The 18,158-nt window shown below is 36.8% G+C and overlaps 2 protein-coding genes and 1 long non-coding RNA gene across 5 annotated transcripts; 1 reads left to right on the forward strand and 2 right to left on the reverse strand.

Annotated features, from left to right (window-relative positions):
• Positions 1–4,349: 4,349 nt before the first annotated feature.
• LOC118437367 lies at positions 4,350–5,331 on the reverse strand. 3 transcript variants are annotated; one of them, XR_004836053.1, is made up of 4 exons: positions 5,009–5,329; positions 4,883–4,949; positions 4,697–4,807; positions 4,350–4,483 (listed from the first exon to the last, which is right to left on the reverse strand). It is a non-coding gene; the product is annotated as an uncharacterized LOC118437367 (long non-coding RNA). The 3 variants fall into 3 exon arrangements; XR_004836054.1 differs by lacking the exon at positions 4,350–4,483 and having other exon boundaries at positions 4,656–4,807; positions 4,883–4,952; positions 5,009–5,331; XR_004836052.1 differs by lacking the exon at positions 4,350–4,483 and having other exon boundaries at positions 4,656–4,807; positions 5,009–5,327.
• A 610-nt stretch (positions 5,332–5,941) lies between these two features.
• On the forward strand, positions 5,942–7,604 carry LOC110855537 (deoxyuridine 5'-triphosphate nucleotidohydrolase-like). The gene is made up of 5 exons (XM_022103942.2): positions 5,942–6,057; positions 6,140–6,238; positions 6,367–6,501; positions 6,956–7,180; positions 7,248–7,604. Exons 2-5 carry the CDS (start codon positions 6,178–6,180, stop codon positions 7,487–7,489), a joined length of 663 nt encoding a protein of 220 aa, XP_021959634.2. The 5' UTR covers positions 5,942–6,057; positions 6,140–6,177; the 3' UTR covers positions 7,490–7,604.
• Positions 7,605–12,600: 4,996 nt separating this feature from the next.
• LOC118437494 (phosphatidylserine lipase ABHD16A-like) lies at positions 12,601–16,968 on the reverse strand. Its single transcript, XM_035856525.1, has 5 exons — positions 16,867–16,968; positions 13,397–13,497; positions 12,990–13,134; positions 12,762–12,926; positions 12,601–12,678 (listed from the first exon to the last, which is right to left on the reverse strand). The coding sequence occupies exons 1-5, from the start codon at positions 16,966–16,968 to the stop codon at positions 12,601–12,603; spliced, it is 591 nt and encodes a 196-aa protein (XP_035712418.1).
• Between the last annotated feature and the right edge of the window lie 1,190 nt (positions 16,969–18,158).

An 18,158-nucleotide genomic window follows, 5' to 3' on the forward strand; every position in this document is an offset into this window, starting at 1 on the left:
TAAATATGTATGTATGCATATGTACATAGATAAATTAAATGGAAACCGGAGAACATTTTGAGTTCTGCTCATGCAATTCGGCAGAATTTTACACAGAATTTATTTGTAATTCACTTCACGTAATTCTAAGTAAACATTGACAATTTTTTTTAATCGGGTTAAAATTCGACAAGCTTCGGAGGTTTGAAAACAAAATCGAAATGAAAACAAAAATTTGTATTTTGACCACACCCCCTGACCGTGGGTGTGGCCATACTATCCAGATGTTATTCGTAATTATGTAGGCCTTGATGAGAGCTTTGAACTGACACCCCACTTGATGGGGTAACGTGATAAAGTAATTAGGCACCGTTGACCACACCCCCAGCAGGGAGTGGTTTTCAAAAAAAATTTCCAAAACTGGAAGATTTTGAAATTCGATACCTAAAATCCCCGAGGCGGAGTTCGAAAAAAATTTAATTGTTCAAGACGTGTAGGTTTTGGCAAATACAACAGGTAACCGGACCAACTATCGCTTTGCACCCTGTTTTTGGTCAAGAAATAGGTCATAACTCGAAATTTGGTGATAACAATTTTTGAATTTTTCTTCGACGTGGGCTTCCCCACATATATGTACAGTATGAATTTTAGTAGGTCGTTCCGAATTTTTGACCGGAAGTGACCTCTGCAGTCTGCTTAAGCTTTAAAGCGTGCTTCGAGCTTCCGCTCAAAGCACGCTTCAACGCTTAAACAGACCGCAGATGTCACTTCCGGTCAAAAATTTCCTGCGACCTATTCAAATATAAACGCAATATATATGTGGAGAAACCCACGTCGAAGAAAAATTCAAAAATTGTTATCACCAAATTTCGAGTTATGACCTATTCCTTGACCAAAAACAGGGTGCAAAGCGATAGTTGGTCCGGTTAGGGGCCGTCCATAAATTACGTAACGCAAGAGGGGGGGAGGGGGGGTCATGGGAAGTGCGTTACGAATTGTTATGAAGGGGGTGGGGGGTATAAAATGATACGCCGAGCATATTGAATTCATGTCATCCAAAAGGTTTCAGTGTACGCATGTAGTAAATATACATTTTTCATTAGTTTTCCAGGTGTAAATTGAGAAAAGGTTGCATTACAGTGGGGAATTTTAGGGCGGAACCGGTCAAGGAAGGGGGGGGGGTAACGAGTCCATCGTTCGTTCTGTTACCAAGAAATATACGAAAAAATCTAGTTTATTTTTACATAGATATGTAAAAAATAACTGTGGCCATGGAGTCAAACCACTTCAGGGTTTTAGTACACTCATGGGACACTACCACATATCCAAAGCACATCAAGATCTGAGAGGGGCAGGTGGTGAAGCTCCCCTCCTCAGTTTTGGATTTTAGCCCCGGCTATAAATAGAGTATTTACGGTAATCATAACAAAAATTCGCGAAAGTATACACATCCCACCACTCAGGAAAATCAGTAAATTAGAATTTACTGTTTTTGGTAAGAATACTATATTGCACGAAGTTGATATTTCATTTCAAAATACGCAAAAACTTTTTTTTAAATCTATATAATCTCTTTTAAAACCTATGTTCTCGTTTATTATGATCAAAGTGTATTACTTTTCTTTAAATTATTTTCGTAACTAAGGCCAAAAAATATATTTGGGTGTTTAACGTTGGTTCCGAACGGAAACAAAACGGAAAAACTGAAACATAATGCACAGCAATTGAACCCTGACCTAGCAAATTTATGTCGAAATGCAGGTCGTGATCAGATTTCCATGCGACTATTTTCCTTTTGTTTTTGATCCCGAAAAATTAGCGCACCCATATTTTTGCATTTTTTGTAATGCGTTAATTTGAGCAGGAGGAGTAAATTTTAAAATATGTTCAGCCAAAACCTCGGGCTACCAATATCCTCTTGCTTTTCCAAGGTTCGGTCTAATTCAAAAATTCAAAAACCATGCCCATCCTGAATTATAGGTTTTTGATTTATTAAAAATGCAATTGCAATATTTTTTATTCAAAACTTTACACGAGGTAAGTAACTATTTATTAAAATTTCAAAAACGGGAAGAAATACTGAAATTCTAATTTTGCTATAATTGGATTCATAATAATTCAGGCAAGCTATTCAGGGGAGACATATTTTCAAAATTTTAAATTCGTGCTAAAATTCGAAAAATTAAAGGATTTTGAAAACCTGCAGGTTTGGTAAGAAAATAGTTTAAAATTAGCGCATTATGAAAATGGATAAATAAGGGTATTCTTATTTTTTGTATTATTGTATTGAGTAAAATGAAAATGGTCCCATGGAAACGTAATTTTTACATCTAAAAGACCTATATTGTTCGACGTGATCCAGATTTTATAACTTCTTACAGAAAGAGTAATAGTGTCTGGGGACAATTTCCTCGTTTGAGATTTTTAAGAACATTGACACGTCAGAACTCGTGAAAAGAATTGTTTTCAACACAAATTTGGGGTGTCGAAAACACGTCCCGCAAGTTTCATGAACTTGCAAGAATGTTTCTTGCTGAATTCGAGATGTCTTTAAATACATCATATGCCATTACCCTTTACGATTTTTATGCCGAAAACAGATTTGTTTCCCAATAGGACAGTCCTGACTACCAAGATTGCTACTGGTGCGAAATATCGATAACTGAAATATACATGCGTATATTTTAGTACGCATAAGTGCGTGTTTTTTTTTGTTTTATCATGAATTATTATTTTTCGGTCACCATACTATCTTGCCGGGCCCCGGTACGGCCGGACTTTCGGTCCGGCCTGTGGACACCTCCACACTTGTCCTTATGGACGGATACCCTCTGCGTACTTTGGTACTAAATTAGCTAGTTGACCGCGATGTATGGCTTTCCTTAGATAATTCCATAAATTGTTAGATGGAGAGGAATAATTTGGTCGTTCTCAGGTTATTCTGGGTCATTGTGGGTAGTTTTTTGCATTTATTTTTTCGTATTTGCTCGTTCTGCCCCGCTCCCCACCCAGGAGTAATTGGTTGAATTCTTGGGGTTCAATGGCCACCTTAAAGTTGAGATTAAGAACATGTCATGGGTAAAAAAATCCATTGCAAAACGGCTGAAAATTTGACAATAAATACATATTTACATACATACATATATAATATCATTTCAATGATGGCAGATGTGCATGTATTTTCCAATTTAAGTATGTGTTAAAATGCATATTTTTACGAATTTCATTAAATTGTTGCTTCTACAATTCTCTATTAGTCAAAAATTTAGACCCTAAATCATTCAAAAACCTAGAAAAAAAGTTTTTCTTGGAGAATTTTAACAATTTTTCAATACTAGTGATTGCACTTTACATGAAGTTATGCACACAGGTTGAAGTGGGATAATAATTTTGATGTGGTCTTTGGTTGTTTGGTCATTTTCGTGCAAAATAAATATGCTTACCACCTTACCACGCACAACGTACATAAGCATATGTACACCATATAAATTGCATAAGCAGATGTACACCATGTAAATTGCATAAGCAGATGTACACCATGTAAATTGCATAAGCAGATGTACACCATGTAAATTGCATAAAGGGTAAATTTTTGTTGTGAAATGATGATTTTTCATCAGTATAGAAAACGTGACCGAATTTTTGCTCGGGTAAATAACCTTCAAGTTAGCCTACCCGAGGAAAACGTCTCCTACTCTCACGCTGTGTGCACAAAGTTGCGGTATCAACACCGCTCAGCTGCTACATAGCCTGGGGTAGGAATGTGTTTGTATGCGCAAGCTTAATAGATGCACAGTTGACAGTAGCGACATCAACTCTGCTCGGCTGGCAGTCAAGGTGAAGTGCAGAGCTAAAGCTTAATGGGTATGTACAATGTACATTGTGCATACATATGTGCATACAATATATTTCTTACCCAGGGTGGTTAAGCTACCTTACGACGGTTACCGTGGTAACTCCATATGCAAATTTATTTATGTATGTCACTTGATGAATTATTTCAATGATTTTTTGATATATATATTATGATGGAAATTACTTATAAAAAATAGGAATGAAAATATACTATAGTATAACGAGTAATTTATTTTACGATTTTCGACGTCTGTATTTATTACGTTTGAACAATGTATTATTAAAAATGTGCTAAAAATCTCTAGTATGCATCTTAATAACGAACAATCGACGCCAGTTATTCGTGTATTGTGGCCCAGTAATAAAGCCGCATGTGACGCAGACGTAATTCTCATTTTGTAAAGTGACTTCATAATTTTCATAGATTTTTCGCCCGTCTGCCGTCGCGACGAGGGGACCGAGGATTTCTGGGGTGGACTTCTTTCGCTTTTCTAACATGACCGCTCTCTCCTCGCAGGTTAGGCGTCGGGGGGGTTTTCTGGGTTTGGGGGGAGGAAGAACAGCAACACTTTCCTATAATCTGGTGGCGACGTTGTGACTTCCGGTCGGTTGGATGTCCATAAGGTAGTCGTTTTCGGAACGGTACTAGCTGTACAAATACGAAATTATTTATTAATTATACAAATCTAGAGCGTTCCGAGAGTGAAACTAGCAATGTAATGTATGTGTGAAATTTAGTAACAATTTCGTAGTATTTTTCAAAATAGCGTGATTTATCAGTGACCTATGTGTATCTATGTGAATTTATATGAATATCGTACGCTTTGTGTTGAGTGAATTCTAAATTACATAACTTGCATACATATAATCTAAAAGGCCTTCTGTGATTCGCAACGTGTTTTTCGAACCGCCTTGCTGAGGCGAATTGAAGTCCACATGGGATGCATCTCGTACAAGATTTCCATGAATTCATCTATAAAAATTATGACACGAAATGAGGATAAGAAAGATTAAATATTGAATAAATCATAAATTCGCAAGGACGCACATTGATATGAGAGAAGTGAAAACGCATATATTCCTCCGCTTATAAAAGAATCCGCTCGTTCTCCAGTCTGCTACAGTATTTAATTATTAAATTGTCATTATACATAAATGTGGTGGTCGTACTCACATAGATTGTTTCATTCCTTCGAGCATCACCAGCCGCGAGTAGTAGCAGCAGCAGCAGCAGCAGCAACAGCAGCGACAATACGACAAAATTCCGAGATTTGCGTCTAAATAATAAGAAAGTTTATTATAATTATTATATCATCATCATCTCAATTAAATTAAGTAATTATGTCATCAGCTGACATAATTTACGTATGTGTATCATACTTTTGTGAGTTGATAGCTTAAATTATTTGTGACAATTTGGCGTGTTGATATCGGGTGTATAATCAAATACCAAATGGAATTTAAAAATAATTCGGTTCTCATATTTATACTACTGAAGTGACATCATGAAGACTAAAATGTCAAAGATCAAGTACACAGAAAGAAGTATTAAAAATAAATAAAAAATAATTTAATAACAATCTACTAAATACCTCTTGTTACAAAGAAAATAACTCAAACAAAGAAGATAATACGCATAGTCACAACAAAGTAATTAATTAGATCACTCCATTAACAAGCAAGTATTCACTTGTTATCGTATTATTTTATATTCTTGTTTACTGTCGTCATCATGTTCAATTTTGAGATTAAATCACGATATAAAAGACGACGATCTCCATTTAGTCGTATTAGTCAAAGAAATAATTTCGAGGAGTTAACTTTGAATTGTGAACAAGAAGAAAATTTTTCATCATGACAAAAAGTAAGTTTTTTTTCTTTCAGAAATTTTATTCAGAAATATTCTTAAGCAAATTGCTTCAAAAGCAAAGAAAACAGAAAAAATTATTTGAATCTACAATTTAATTTCTATTTCAGAAAACGATAATCGCAGAAGCCGCAGCGCCACTCGCAGCACGAGCCGCAGTTCCAGCGATAGTAGTTCTTCACGGTCAAGTCATCGCAGTTCGTCGGGCAGCAGCGATGAGGGTAAAAGGCATAGGAGCAAGAAAGCAATTTGGTCGGACGACTCGGAATCGGACCGATCCCCGAGAAGAGACGCCAAGAACAAGACGACCCACAAGGGCAGAAAGGAAGCCGAGAAGAAACATAAGGATAGCGACCGTAAGATTTATCGTTTTATTTTACTCATTTATTTTATTTTTTAATTTGTAAATTTACATTACGCTTACGCTCTTATTTACAGGTAGACGAGAAGAAGTTAAGGATGCGGAAAAGAAGCCCATGAAAAAGTCTAACGAAGGACCTAGGCAGGGATCGGGATCTGGAACTAAGCGAAAAGCTGGTAATATTTTTTTATTTATTAATTTTAAATATTAACACATTCGAGACGTAGATTAATATTTTATATAATTCGATTATTTTCAAATACTCAATGCAAAAACATTAACTAAATTAATTGCTCACTTTCAGGCGACGACGATAAGAAGCCTGCGAAGAGGATCGTGAAGGACCTAGTCAAGTCGGCCGTGAAGGACGCTAAGCGGAAGACATCCAAGAAGGATCCCCAGCCTCACTTCAGCGGCGGAGGAGCAGGTGAACAGCCAGGTACAATTAAGAAAAACTTCTCGTCCTACGAAGAGAAGAAAGATTCGCAAAATTCAATTTGGTGGGAGGGGTTTTTAGGAGGCGAATACTACCTCCGACTCCAAACATGGCATAACAACTCAAAAACATATTTATCTTTACGCAAAAATCAAAATGTGGGCGCAAATATTCTGGTCGACCACTATTGGTCATTAGTAAAAGCGTTAGAAGAAATGCGCAACGACGTTGGTAGCATGCTCCCGGCAAAACCGGACGCTTAGAGCTTTATTTGATGTTAAGCTCACTAAAAGTTTTAAAATTCAAATTTTGGTTACAAATACTAGATTATTAGTTATTGCTCCATAAATCCTCTCAATACTTACCTTCAAATTAGCACCGGATCAATTCTGAAAATAAATAAATTCCAATACTTCATTAATTAACTAAAATTATTGTCTATTAATTTCTCACACAGTTGACGGACTTATCTTTGTTCGTCGTCATAGACGGGCAATGTTTCCGAGGAAGGCTACGCCTGGATCAGCAGCATATGACCTATTTTCTCAAAACTCTGGCGAAATCAGTGGTGGCGGTGTTGGTGTGGTGGAGACGGGGATCCAAGTTATACTGCCCCTCAACCACTTTGGTTTGATTAAGGGGAGGTCAGGATTGGCCGCAGCAACAATGATATCCACAGCAGGTTTGTTGCTCATTATTACATTACTGTTACAAATTGAATAATTACAAATTTATAAAATTTATTTAAGGTGGCATAATCGACCATGATTATACTGGGACGATGAAGATTATCTTGCACAACAACTCGAGCGAAAACTTCGCTTACAAAGCGGCGTCACGCCTCGGGCAGCTTGCAGTAATCCCAATGTACCACGGACCAGTGCGATACGTTGAAGGAACTAAGAAAGACGAAGAACACGGCGTTCAAAGAAGTGAGTTCTTATCCCGCGAGCCGCGCGGTGATAAGGGATTCGGTTCGACTGAACAATAACGCGTTTTTGGCATTGTTCATCACTTCACATATATCACTTCCAACTTGCTAACAATTTTTCATTTAAACTGTTTTGAATTAGTTAATTAATTAATAAATTAACTTTTTAACCGTCTGGTCGGTATTTCCAGTCTGTTCACTGGGTTGTCACAAGCACGATCATATTCATCTGAACATTTTGGCATTGCGTGCCAAAACTAGAGTTAAAAACAATCCCATGTTTAGACGATCTCGTTCACTCAAGTGTCGCTAAAACTCCCATTCTCATATGAACATTTTGACATTGCATACATGCTTACACTTTAAACAATCCCATGTTTAGTCAATCTCAAACATTGTAGAAGCTCTGATTCTCATATGAGCATTTTGGCATTGCGTGCCCAATTGCATGCATGCACTTTTGATAATTTCATATTTGTTATAACTTGGCCTAACAATGGTCAAGTTATAACAACATATCTGTTAACAATTTTTCAATTTTTCTTTCACGTGGGCTTCTCTACATACATGTAGAGTTTATATTTTATTAGGTTTCGGGAAATTTCAAACCGAAAGTGACATCTGCAGTCTGTTGAAGCGTTGAAGCGTGCTTTGAGAGGTCATCTCGTAATTTATGGGGACATATCGCATGATGACTTTTCGTGTAGGAGCGACCGATTTTGATGTCCTTCTGATATGTTGTAGTATAAGGTTCGTATTACAACTGTCTAGAAGGGTTTGACCGTATGAGGACATTTGCCCCCGCCACACCCCCCGGTTTGGCCAAAAAAGTGGAAAATCCGGGTTTTCGCTGATTTAAAATATTACTAAAAATTCGTTTCCTGTTGATTGACATTAAATATCTTGTGATGTAAGTAGCCCCACATCAAAACCCACTTGGGAGGACCTAATGACGAACTTCGAGCCCACCACACCCACTCAAGTTTTAAAAAATAACGAAAACTTACAATAAAAAATTTAAATTCTGCAAAGTTTTAATATATTTCTTGGAAATATTGATATAAATATTGATTTAGATACATTGATAAACATTGGAAAGTATATATATAAATGTAATAGTATTAGTATTAGTATTATACATACATAGATACTTATATTGAATTTTCATAAATATAACAAAATATTGATAGATTTATACCCAAACGTATAATAATTAGTAACACGAGCATTTGTTTATGGTAGGAAGTAAATTGAATAACCAATTTATGAGTTGTCAAACAACTACTTGGTAACACGAAAGTTAATTACGCAAAAACTAAGAAACATTAAGTTAATTTAGGTATCTAACTCGCGAAAAATTTTAAGTTACAACTCAATCCAGGATTAAAATAAGTGTAAATTAATTGTATCAGTAATAATAATGATAATGATAATAATAACACTAATAATAATGTGGTATTATCGGGTTTTATTATGGTCGGGTCTCTAATTATTGCCTGTCTTGTCCACTGTGTCCCCGTTCATAGCCAATTCAAGAAATGTTGGAGATTATGCTAATCAGCGAATAAGTTGACCTACTAATTGTTACCTATTAATTTCAAGTTAATAATGGATATAATCTTGACAGAAAGTGTAAAAGAAAGATGTAGATTTAAAGTGTTAAGAAGTGTGGTTTTATGGAAATAGAGGCGCGTCTATTCGGATAAGGCTACTATTTTGGTCGGGCGACTATTTGAGAACGGTCAATATTTAAAAAATTTCGAAAAGAGACATGGCTACTATTTGAACACTCCTACTATTTGAGTTTTCACGGTAATTTGATATTGTATCTGTTTATTTTACTGCGGTCCGGTCCATGGTTGGATGAACAGTTCCTCTGGTATCAAGGCATTGTGGGTTGCTTCGAGGTCAGTCATAAGTCTCTCGGCCTTGAAACGAAACAAAGAAAGTTGTAAATTTACTCAATTTAACAGAATCCATCATCAAATATGCAATGAAACTCACCAGTAGAATTATCAAGTTGGCTTTAGCAATATTGGTCATGTTGTTCACATTTGCAGGGATGTTAACGTGCTGATTTTGCATTCCAATGATTTCAGCGTGATCTGAGAATTTAAAAAAATGTATTAAAATTACACCAGTTTTATATTCTTAGTCCAAGATTATTTAATATTCAGTTTTACTAAATATCCCGAACCAAATTACACATTTATTTATAACGATTTGGGCATCTGGGGCATTTTTTTCTCAAATACTTTTGGAGAAGCCCGAAGCCCATTTTTACAAATATGCAAAAAAAATCAGAAAAATCGAAAACCAGTTTAACAAATATGTAGAAAAAATCGGAAAATATCGAAAACCGGTGGGACCTAGCATGTATATATAAAATCTGAATCCTGAGTGGAGGTAACGTTACGCACCAAGGTTTAAAAATATAACACGATACGAATTAAGGTAGCAGGTGGTTTATACTCATTAATACAGAAGTAAAAGTGGAAATATTTTTAACCCGATGTTGGAATTTAATTGTTATAAATTTTTTAAATTGCCCATTAAGTTTGGTATTATCTAGTCTTGTACAAAATATTTTATCATGACTGCATTGTAATTTTCGCAATATTGTAGCGTTACCTCGGACATGCGGAAGACCTAACCAGTTCGCAAGGGTGGCCAGAGCAACGGGGTTGTTAAGAAGGAGTGGAAACCGTTGTTGAAGTACGTCGGCCAACAACACATTAGCCCGGTTGCTCGCAATATTGGCAGGAGGACTTGCCATAATTTGATCATGGGTGCGACGATATATCCGGATAGGACCCATGTACCGCCCTAGTTCATGGCTGACACGTAGGTCGAAGTGATGTCGAATCATCACGCGAACGAAGCAAAGATTTTTAAAAAATCATTTTAAAACAAGCTGTACAGTTAAATACTATAAACGTCTGAACGCAAATTTGCCTGGTTGGAAAGGTTAGTGTTAACAAAATCGGACTAAATAATCTTATACGATTTCGATTTCTAAAATAAACCGTTGCACGTGACCAATAGCTGAAACCCATGAATTATATGTGCGTACATACATAAGTAAAAATGAATGTCATTTTGCTTCTACCAGTCAAAATTCTGATAGCTTTTTTCGAAATTTTTGACCTTTATACTCGCTTAACTGGGTGTCTCAGATCAAAATCATGTATGTAATTTAGCACGTCTTTGAAAATACTCTCGATTTGAGTCCCCACACGTCGTGCTAATTTAAGAAAACGGTGACCTGAGACCCCGCCTCGTGTCCTTGTGACCTACGTGACCCATTTTCTAAGCACGTCTACCCCTGGACATACTTAAGGAACTTTAATTTAAATTTCTGGGGTGTATGCAGTTTCGTGCGACACAAGTTATCGGCTGTGCAGACGTAAGGACGGACGGGCATAACGATCTTATAAAGAGGATTTATCCCTTGATAAATCTTTCGAAATGAATTTCAAATAAACACATTCGGAAAAATTTTGGAATACTTCTGTACATCTTTTGCCAATTGAAAACTGCGAAGACACAATTTTTAGCCTTACAATTCCCTAAGACACTTTTGAAAATTTTTCAATCCCAGAGTTTACTTATGATGAATTTTTAACTTGCCAAAAAATGTATGCTTATTTCCGAATTTCTCTTGGAATTCAATTCAAAACTAATTATCAGAAAATTAGGAAATGTTTTACTACCGTATGAAAATATTATTAGCTCACCCTGCGTAGCATGAGAGCTATTGAATTCCTCTTGTCCGTCTGTCCGTCTGTGTGTTCACGAGTGTTTTGCATCAATTGATGCTAATTAATAAGTCCCAAAACCATTTTAACCCTAATTCGTAGCACATTTGGTATGCATTAATGTATGTCAAAATTATCTAACAATTGTTCTCGCTTATTTTTCACCATTGGTGCATAATTATATCAAACTTATGTATCTAGTTTCTATGGTGCCAAACAATTGGGACAATCGATGCAAAACTCACCAAAGCAAATATCTATAATTAACACATGATTGAATGACTTGTTCAATCAAATAAACTTAATTAATGACGCCTTGTACACCGACTCCGCCTCATCGTCTGTAAATATTAGTTCGAATTCTGCTGCCAAGTCTTTTTTCGCCCGTTCCAGTTTGTTGTGATCCCACGCAGAATACCTTGCAGTAAGCAATCCTGACACCGCGTGTAGCATCGAGCTTAGGAAGAGTCGAAATTATGTTAAAATTATGTGTCAATTTTCCACCCTTTTTTTCCACTATTGGTACCAAACTGTGTCGAAACTATACACGTTTCTCGGCTTATTCTGCACCTGTGATGCAAAATGTAATCCAAATTCTGCCCACTTTGTTCGTTTATTCTGCACCTTTGGTGCAAAGTTATATCCAAATCATTAATAATGATTCATTAGTCCAGGGTGAGCTATTTCTAACGTTACTACGGTTTATTAGCTCACCCTGCGTAGCACGGGAGCTATTGAATTCCTCTTGTCCGTCCGTCCGTCCGTCTGTCTGTTAACGACCTTTTTGCATCAATTGATGCTAATTAAACAGCCCCTTGACCATTATTGGATACGTTAGGCGCACCATTGGTACTAAACAAACCGAATCAAATTTTTTAACAAGTTAATAGGACCATTGATATCTAACAATCGGGAACACAAAATGATGCGAAATAATTGGAGGCAGGGACGCAAAACGCACCAATAATGCAGAATATCCGGGAGAAATGATCATACAATTTTGACATAAATTTTTCAAAATTATCGTTGATCGTTGGTAGGTAATTCTGCACCAGTGATGCACAATTTTTGGACTCTTCTCGATGCATAATAATTATTGATCTATTTTGTTTAATTTTTCTGCACCATTGGTGCAACATTGCATAAAAATTATTGATCCACTTTGTTGGATTTTTCTGCACCATTGGTGCATAATTGCCAAAAATTATGTATCTATTTTGTTGCATTTTTCTGCACCTTTGGGGCAGGTTATAACCAAATCATTATTACAGGGTGAGCTACTTCTAACGTTACTACGGTTTATTTAAATGTATGTTGTGCATAGATAAATATGTATGAGTACTTGCATGATTAATTCAATAAAAATGGAAATTGATAACTATTTTACAAGTTTATGACGATCATGACATAAAACTAACCCAACATTGAGAGACAGCCCGGTACAAGGTTAAGCACGACAGGTAGTAGGTCGTCAAAGGTGCCATCAATCATCTGTAAAAAATTATTTGCCAAAGGAATTATTGTCAAGTTTACAAAAAAAAATCAAACCGTTAAAAATATGGAAAATTCCCCACCAGACCGCGGATATTTGGGAATTGGCCTGCCAAATATGACGCGGGGAATCCCCCGATCGACCACCCATATATGATGATGTCGTCATCTTCAAAGCCAAGTTCTTCTTGAGCGTAGTGCAGCACTGCCTCCGCGCCATTAAGCTCATAATAAGGGTATGGTCGACCCTGAACAAATTTAAATATTTAAGAAAGAAATTTATGAGATATTTTAAAACTTAAAAAAATTACGGTGGATTCCCCAAACCCGGGTCTATTGTATCCCAACACCGAATGTTCTTTCAAAATGGGGGTCCTGGTCATTCCCATTTCGTAGTAGGTTTGGTTGCCCTCGAAACAAATTACTAAAAATCGTCCACTCCGGTTATCTTGTTCTCTGCGTATGCAAATTAGACAAAAATTAATCAGATATATAAAAATTGAGCAATTATGAAAATTAATCGCCCACCCTCGTTTAAAATATTTTAGAATTCTTATTGCATAAGGATAATTTAGCATGGATCAGACTTCCATGAAGAAAAATAGAAGGAAAAAAGTCTTTGGACTGTTTTAAAAAATGCACTATTTCGCACATTTGTTGGAATAAAAATTTAAAAATTTGAAAAATTTAACTGAATTAAATCCAAATTTGCAATTACCCTCTGCGATCGATGAAAATTGTGTCCAGCTCGTTCCCGTCAACGGTCTTAATTTTGGAACGGATCCCATTGTTGCTTACAACCATCCGCTCTCTGCGATTCTATGAGAAAAATAAAAATTGTGGATAAATATTTTAATGCTGATATGATTTTGTACATTAGCTCACGGCTTCAAAAAATGTATGACTACTTTTCAAATTTAACTAAACGCGATATAGAACGAAGGAAAACTATGTAGCAATATGATTAGGTGAAGTGCACACTGCGATTTGATTGAAATTTCGGAATTGTGTAGTCCACATGAATTAACGGAACGCTACAGTTTGTGTTTTGATTCAGAATTGTGCCAATACATACTTTAAGTCGAGATAAAGAAATATGTGACTTTTATCAGGAGGATGATGCAAATTTCCCTTCCACTCTATATATTTTATCCCTTTTAATCCATTTTCAGTCGGATTTTTCACTCACACAAAGGCCTTCAAACGAATAATCAGTGATGCATAATAATCGAAAAATACTGATAATTAAATATCGTTTCACAGATTACATACTCCTTTAAATAGTTTGCTAAAACGTGTCTCTGATTTCAATTTTTTAATTACTATCAATTTCTATACGAATGTATTTATATGTACATATGTACACATATTTATGTATAATTGAATGTGCGTATAAAAATATATTCAACAAAAATAAACCGTAGTAACGTTAGAAGTAGCTCACCCTGACATGATGATTAGACAAAACTTTGCACCGAAGGTGGGGAATAAGCCGGCAAAATAGATCATAACTCGCATATATTCTTGCACCCATGGTGCAACAAAAACGGCTAGCCGTTGCACCATTACTGCAGCATTGGCGACCATCCGGGATACATAATTTTGCAAACTTTGTCAAAATTGTATGACCATTTCTCCCGGAAATTTTGCACTATTGGTGCGTTTTGCATCTCTTCTCCCAATTATTTCGCATCATTTTGTGTTACCGATTGTTAGATATCAAGGGTGCTATTAATTTATAAAAAAATTCGATTCGGTTTGTCCAATACCAATGGTGCGCCTAACGTATCCAATAATGGTCAAGGGGATTTTTAAATAGCATCAATTGATGCAAAAAACTCGTTAACAGACGGACAGACAGACAGACAGACAGACGGACAAGAGGAATTCAATAGCTCTCATGCTAGAAGTAGCTCATGCTAGAAGTAGCTCACCCTGCAATAATGATTTGACATAATTTTGCACCAAAGGTGCAGAATAAGCCGACAAAATAAGTGGATAAATGTTATAAAATTTTGCACCTTTGGTGCATAATAATACGTGAAAATAGATATATTGTAAGCATATAATTTTGCACCAATGGTGTAGGATAACGCGAGAAAATACATATTTACTTTTGACAAAATTTGGACTTTTGGCACGAACCAATTAAATCGTGATGTCAAATTTTTGTGATTATTTCTTCCAATTATTCTTCACTGTTGGCGCATTTTGCACCGATTCTCCCAATTGTTTCGTATCATTTTGGACAACCGATTGTTCGATACTAACGGTTTTAATTATCCCAAAATTGTAGTCCTACGTCGATAAATTTTCCCAACTAATTTGCACCATTTGCATACTGATCGATCAAGATTGTGTAATTATTTCTTCCAGTTCTTCTGCACTTTTGGTGCATTTTGCATAGATTATACCAGTTATTTCGCATTATTTTCGATAACCGAATATTCGACCCCAAAGGTGCTAGTAATTCCAAAAATTGTAGTCTTTTCACTATCGATGTTCTGTATTAATTGGCACCAATTGCGTCACGGATTCTTCGATACCAATGGTGCGATTACGATGCTCAATAATGGACAAGGGGATTTTTAATTAGCATCAATTGATGCAAAAAACTCGTGAACACACGGACGGACGGACAGACGGACGGACGGACGGACAAGAGGAATTCAATAGCTCCCGTGCTACGCAGGGTGAGCTAATAAACCGTAGTAACGTTAGAAATAGCTCACCCTGGACTAATGAATCATTATTAATGATTTGGATATAACTTTGCACCAAAGGTGCAGAATAAACGAACAAAGTGGGCAGAATTTGGATTACATTTTGCATCACAGGTGCAGAATAAGCCGAGAAACGTGTATAGTTTCGACACAGTTTGGTACCAATAGTGGAAAAAAAGGGTGGAAAATTGACACATAATTTTAACATAATTTCGACTCTTCCTAAGCTCGATGCTACACGCGGTGTCAGGATTGCTTACTGCAAGGTATTCTGCGTGGGATCACAACAAACTGGAACGGGCGAAAAAAGACTTGGCAGCAGAATTCGAACTAATATTTACAGACGATGAGGCGGAGTCGGTGTACAAGGCGTCATTAATTAAGTTTATTTGATTGAACAAGTCATTCAATCATGTGTTAATTATAGATATTTGCAAACACACTGAGACCATCCGCAGGACCAATAACAGTTAATGGTGACCATTGGCGCACTAAACAAGGAAGACGACGGTCAAGCAAAATCCCTTCAAAAATTTGGATCGCCCAATACGTTTGAGTAGGCAGAATCGGTCCACGGCTCGTCATTGGATAGGTTGAGTTGGTCGATCGAGTCTTTCAATCTTGTGTCCATTTGTGGGATTTGCAAGTACAAGTAGGGGTAGCATGTGACAAATGACAATTATCCAAGGCCAACAGTCGACGAATGACGAAAGGAGCAGGTGACGGAGACTGCGGGGGATCACAACAAACTGGAACGAGCGAAAAAAGACTTGGCAGCAGAATTCGAACTAATATTTACAGACGATGAGGTGGAGTCGGTGTACAAGGCGTCATTAATTAAGTTTATTTGAATGAACAAGTCATTCAATCATGTGTTAAGCATAGATATTTTCAAGCACACGAGACCACCCACAGGACCAATAACAGTTACTGGTGACCATTGGCGCACTAAATAAGGAAGACGACGGTCAAGCAAAATCCCTTCAAAAATTTGGATCGCCCAATACGTTTGAGTAGGCAGAATCGGTCCACGGCTCGTCATTAGATAGGTTGAGTTGGTCGATCGAGTCTTTCAATCTTGTGTCGATTTGTGGGATTTGCAAGTCCATGTAGCGGTAGGATGAGACAAATAACAATTAGCCAAGGCCAACAGTCGACGAATGACGAAAGGAGCAGGTCACGGAGACTGCGGGGGATCACAACAAACTGGAACGGGCGAAAAAAGACTTGGCAGCAGAATTCGAACTAATATTTACAGACGATGAGGTGGAGTCGGTACACAAGGCGTCATTAATTAAGTTTATTTCAATGAACAAGTCATTCAATCATGTGTTAATTGTAGATATTTTCAAGAACACGGACACCACCCGCAGGACCGATAACAGTTACTGGTGACCATTGGCGCACTAAACAAGGAAGACGACGGTCAAGCAAAATCCCTTCAAAAATTTGGATCGCCCAATACGTTTGGGTAGGCAGAATCGGTCCACGGCTCGTCATTGGATAGGTTGAGTTGGTCGATCGAGTCTTTCAATCTTGTGTCGATTTGTGGGATTTGCAAGTCCATGTAGCGGTAGGATGAGACAAATAACAATTATCCAAGGCCAACAGTCGACGAATGACGAAAGGAGCAGGTCACGGAGACTGCGGGGGATCACAACAAACTGGAACGGGCGAAAAAAGACTTGGCAGCAGAATTCGAACTAATATTTACAGACGATGAGGTGGAGTCGGTGTACAAGGCGTCATTAATTGCGTTTATTTGAATGAACAAGTCATTCAATCATGTGTTAATTATAGATATTTGCAAATACACGGAGACCATCCGCAGGACCAATAACAGTTAATGGTGACCATTGGCGCACTAAACAAGGAAGACGACGGTCAAGCAAAATCCCTTCAAAAATTTGGATCGCCCAATACGTTTGAGTAGGCAGAATCGGTCCACGGCTCGTCATTGGATAGGTTGAGTTGGTCGATCGAGTAATTTATAAATTACATAATAAGAGGTGGATGCAGACAGTGCGTTTAAGAAGACAATGAGAAACAGACCACCGAACGACGCAGACAACAATGAAGCATTGTTGAATTGGTTGGTTAGATAATTGTTGTAGTTGCAACCTTTTCTCTATTCAAAATTAGTAATTGGCAAGGTGGTGGTGTGGTCTGGTGGTTCTCAGAAAATTAGAAAGAGGAGATATATTACATTGCACTTCTAGAAATCTCTTATTAAACTTAAACAACTCGAATTTTACCGTAAACTATAAGTTTTGAGAAAGTGTTTCTTCCGAAGGCGTTACACTATTGAGTGAAATTCAATTTCCTCGAAATTTTAATGGCCAGACTATTTTGTTAAATTGTTTCTCAATCTCCAAAAAAACTCCGGTAAACTTTGAAACTGAGAAAAATGTTTTCGCATTTGAGAAGTTCTAGAATGCAAAAAATGCGAGGTTTTGGCTGGAAACTATTGAATATTGAGGGATTCGTCTCAACTTACGTACTTTGAAAAACTAAAAAAAACCTTGGATATTGAAAAAACCTTGAAAAAAATATTGCATATTTTTTGGGCGAAAAAATAAAAATGATCCCATGTGCATCTGAGATTTAGACCCTGGTTTCTATCTAAATTACTTGCTCAAATATGTCAAATAAATTTCGACTTTTAATTTGGACCTAATTTAGTTACCAATAAATAAATTTGCATGGGGAAACTCTATCGGTTTGAAATTTGCTTTACTACTCATTACTAATTTCATG

Source organism: Folsomia candida, unplaced genomic scaffold (assembly GCF_002217175.1).
Source record: "Folsomia candida strain VU population unplaced genomic scaffold, ASM221717v1 Fcan01_Sc013, whole genome shotgun sequence".
NCBI classification, from domain to species: Eukaryota; Metazoa; Arthropoda; class Collembola; order Entomobryomorpha; family Isotomidae; genus Folsomia; species Folsomia candida.

Excerpts from the sequence above, each read along its gene's own strand:
- LOC118437494 (XM_035856525.1), bottom strand. The coding sequence starts at position 16,968 with ATGGACTTGCAAATCCCACAAATCGACACAAGATTGAAAGACTCGATC. Across the intron at positions 13,135-13,396 it reads ATTTTCATCGATCGCAGAGG|AGAACAAGATAACCGGAGTG; the intron begins GTAATTGCAAAT and ends TTGCATACGCAG. Across the intron at positions 12,679-12,761 it reads TCCCAAATATCCGCGGTCTG|ATGATTGATGGCACCTTTGA; the intron begins GTGGGGAATTTT and ends AATTTTTTACAG.
- LOC110855537 (XM_022103942.2), top strand. The coding sequence starts at position 6,178 with ATGAAAAAGTCTAACGAAGGACCTAGGCAGGGATCGGGATCTGGAACT. Across the intron at positions 6,239-6,366 it reads TGGAACTAAGCGAAAAGCTG|GCGACGACGATAAGAAGCCT; the intron begins GTAATATTTTTT and ends GCTCACTTTCAG. Across the intron at positions 7,181-7,247 it reads AACAATGATATCCACAGCAG|GTGGCATAATCGACCATGAT; the intron begins GTTTGTTGCTCA and ends AATTTATTTAAG.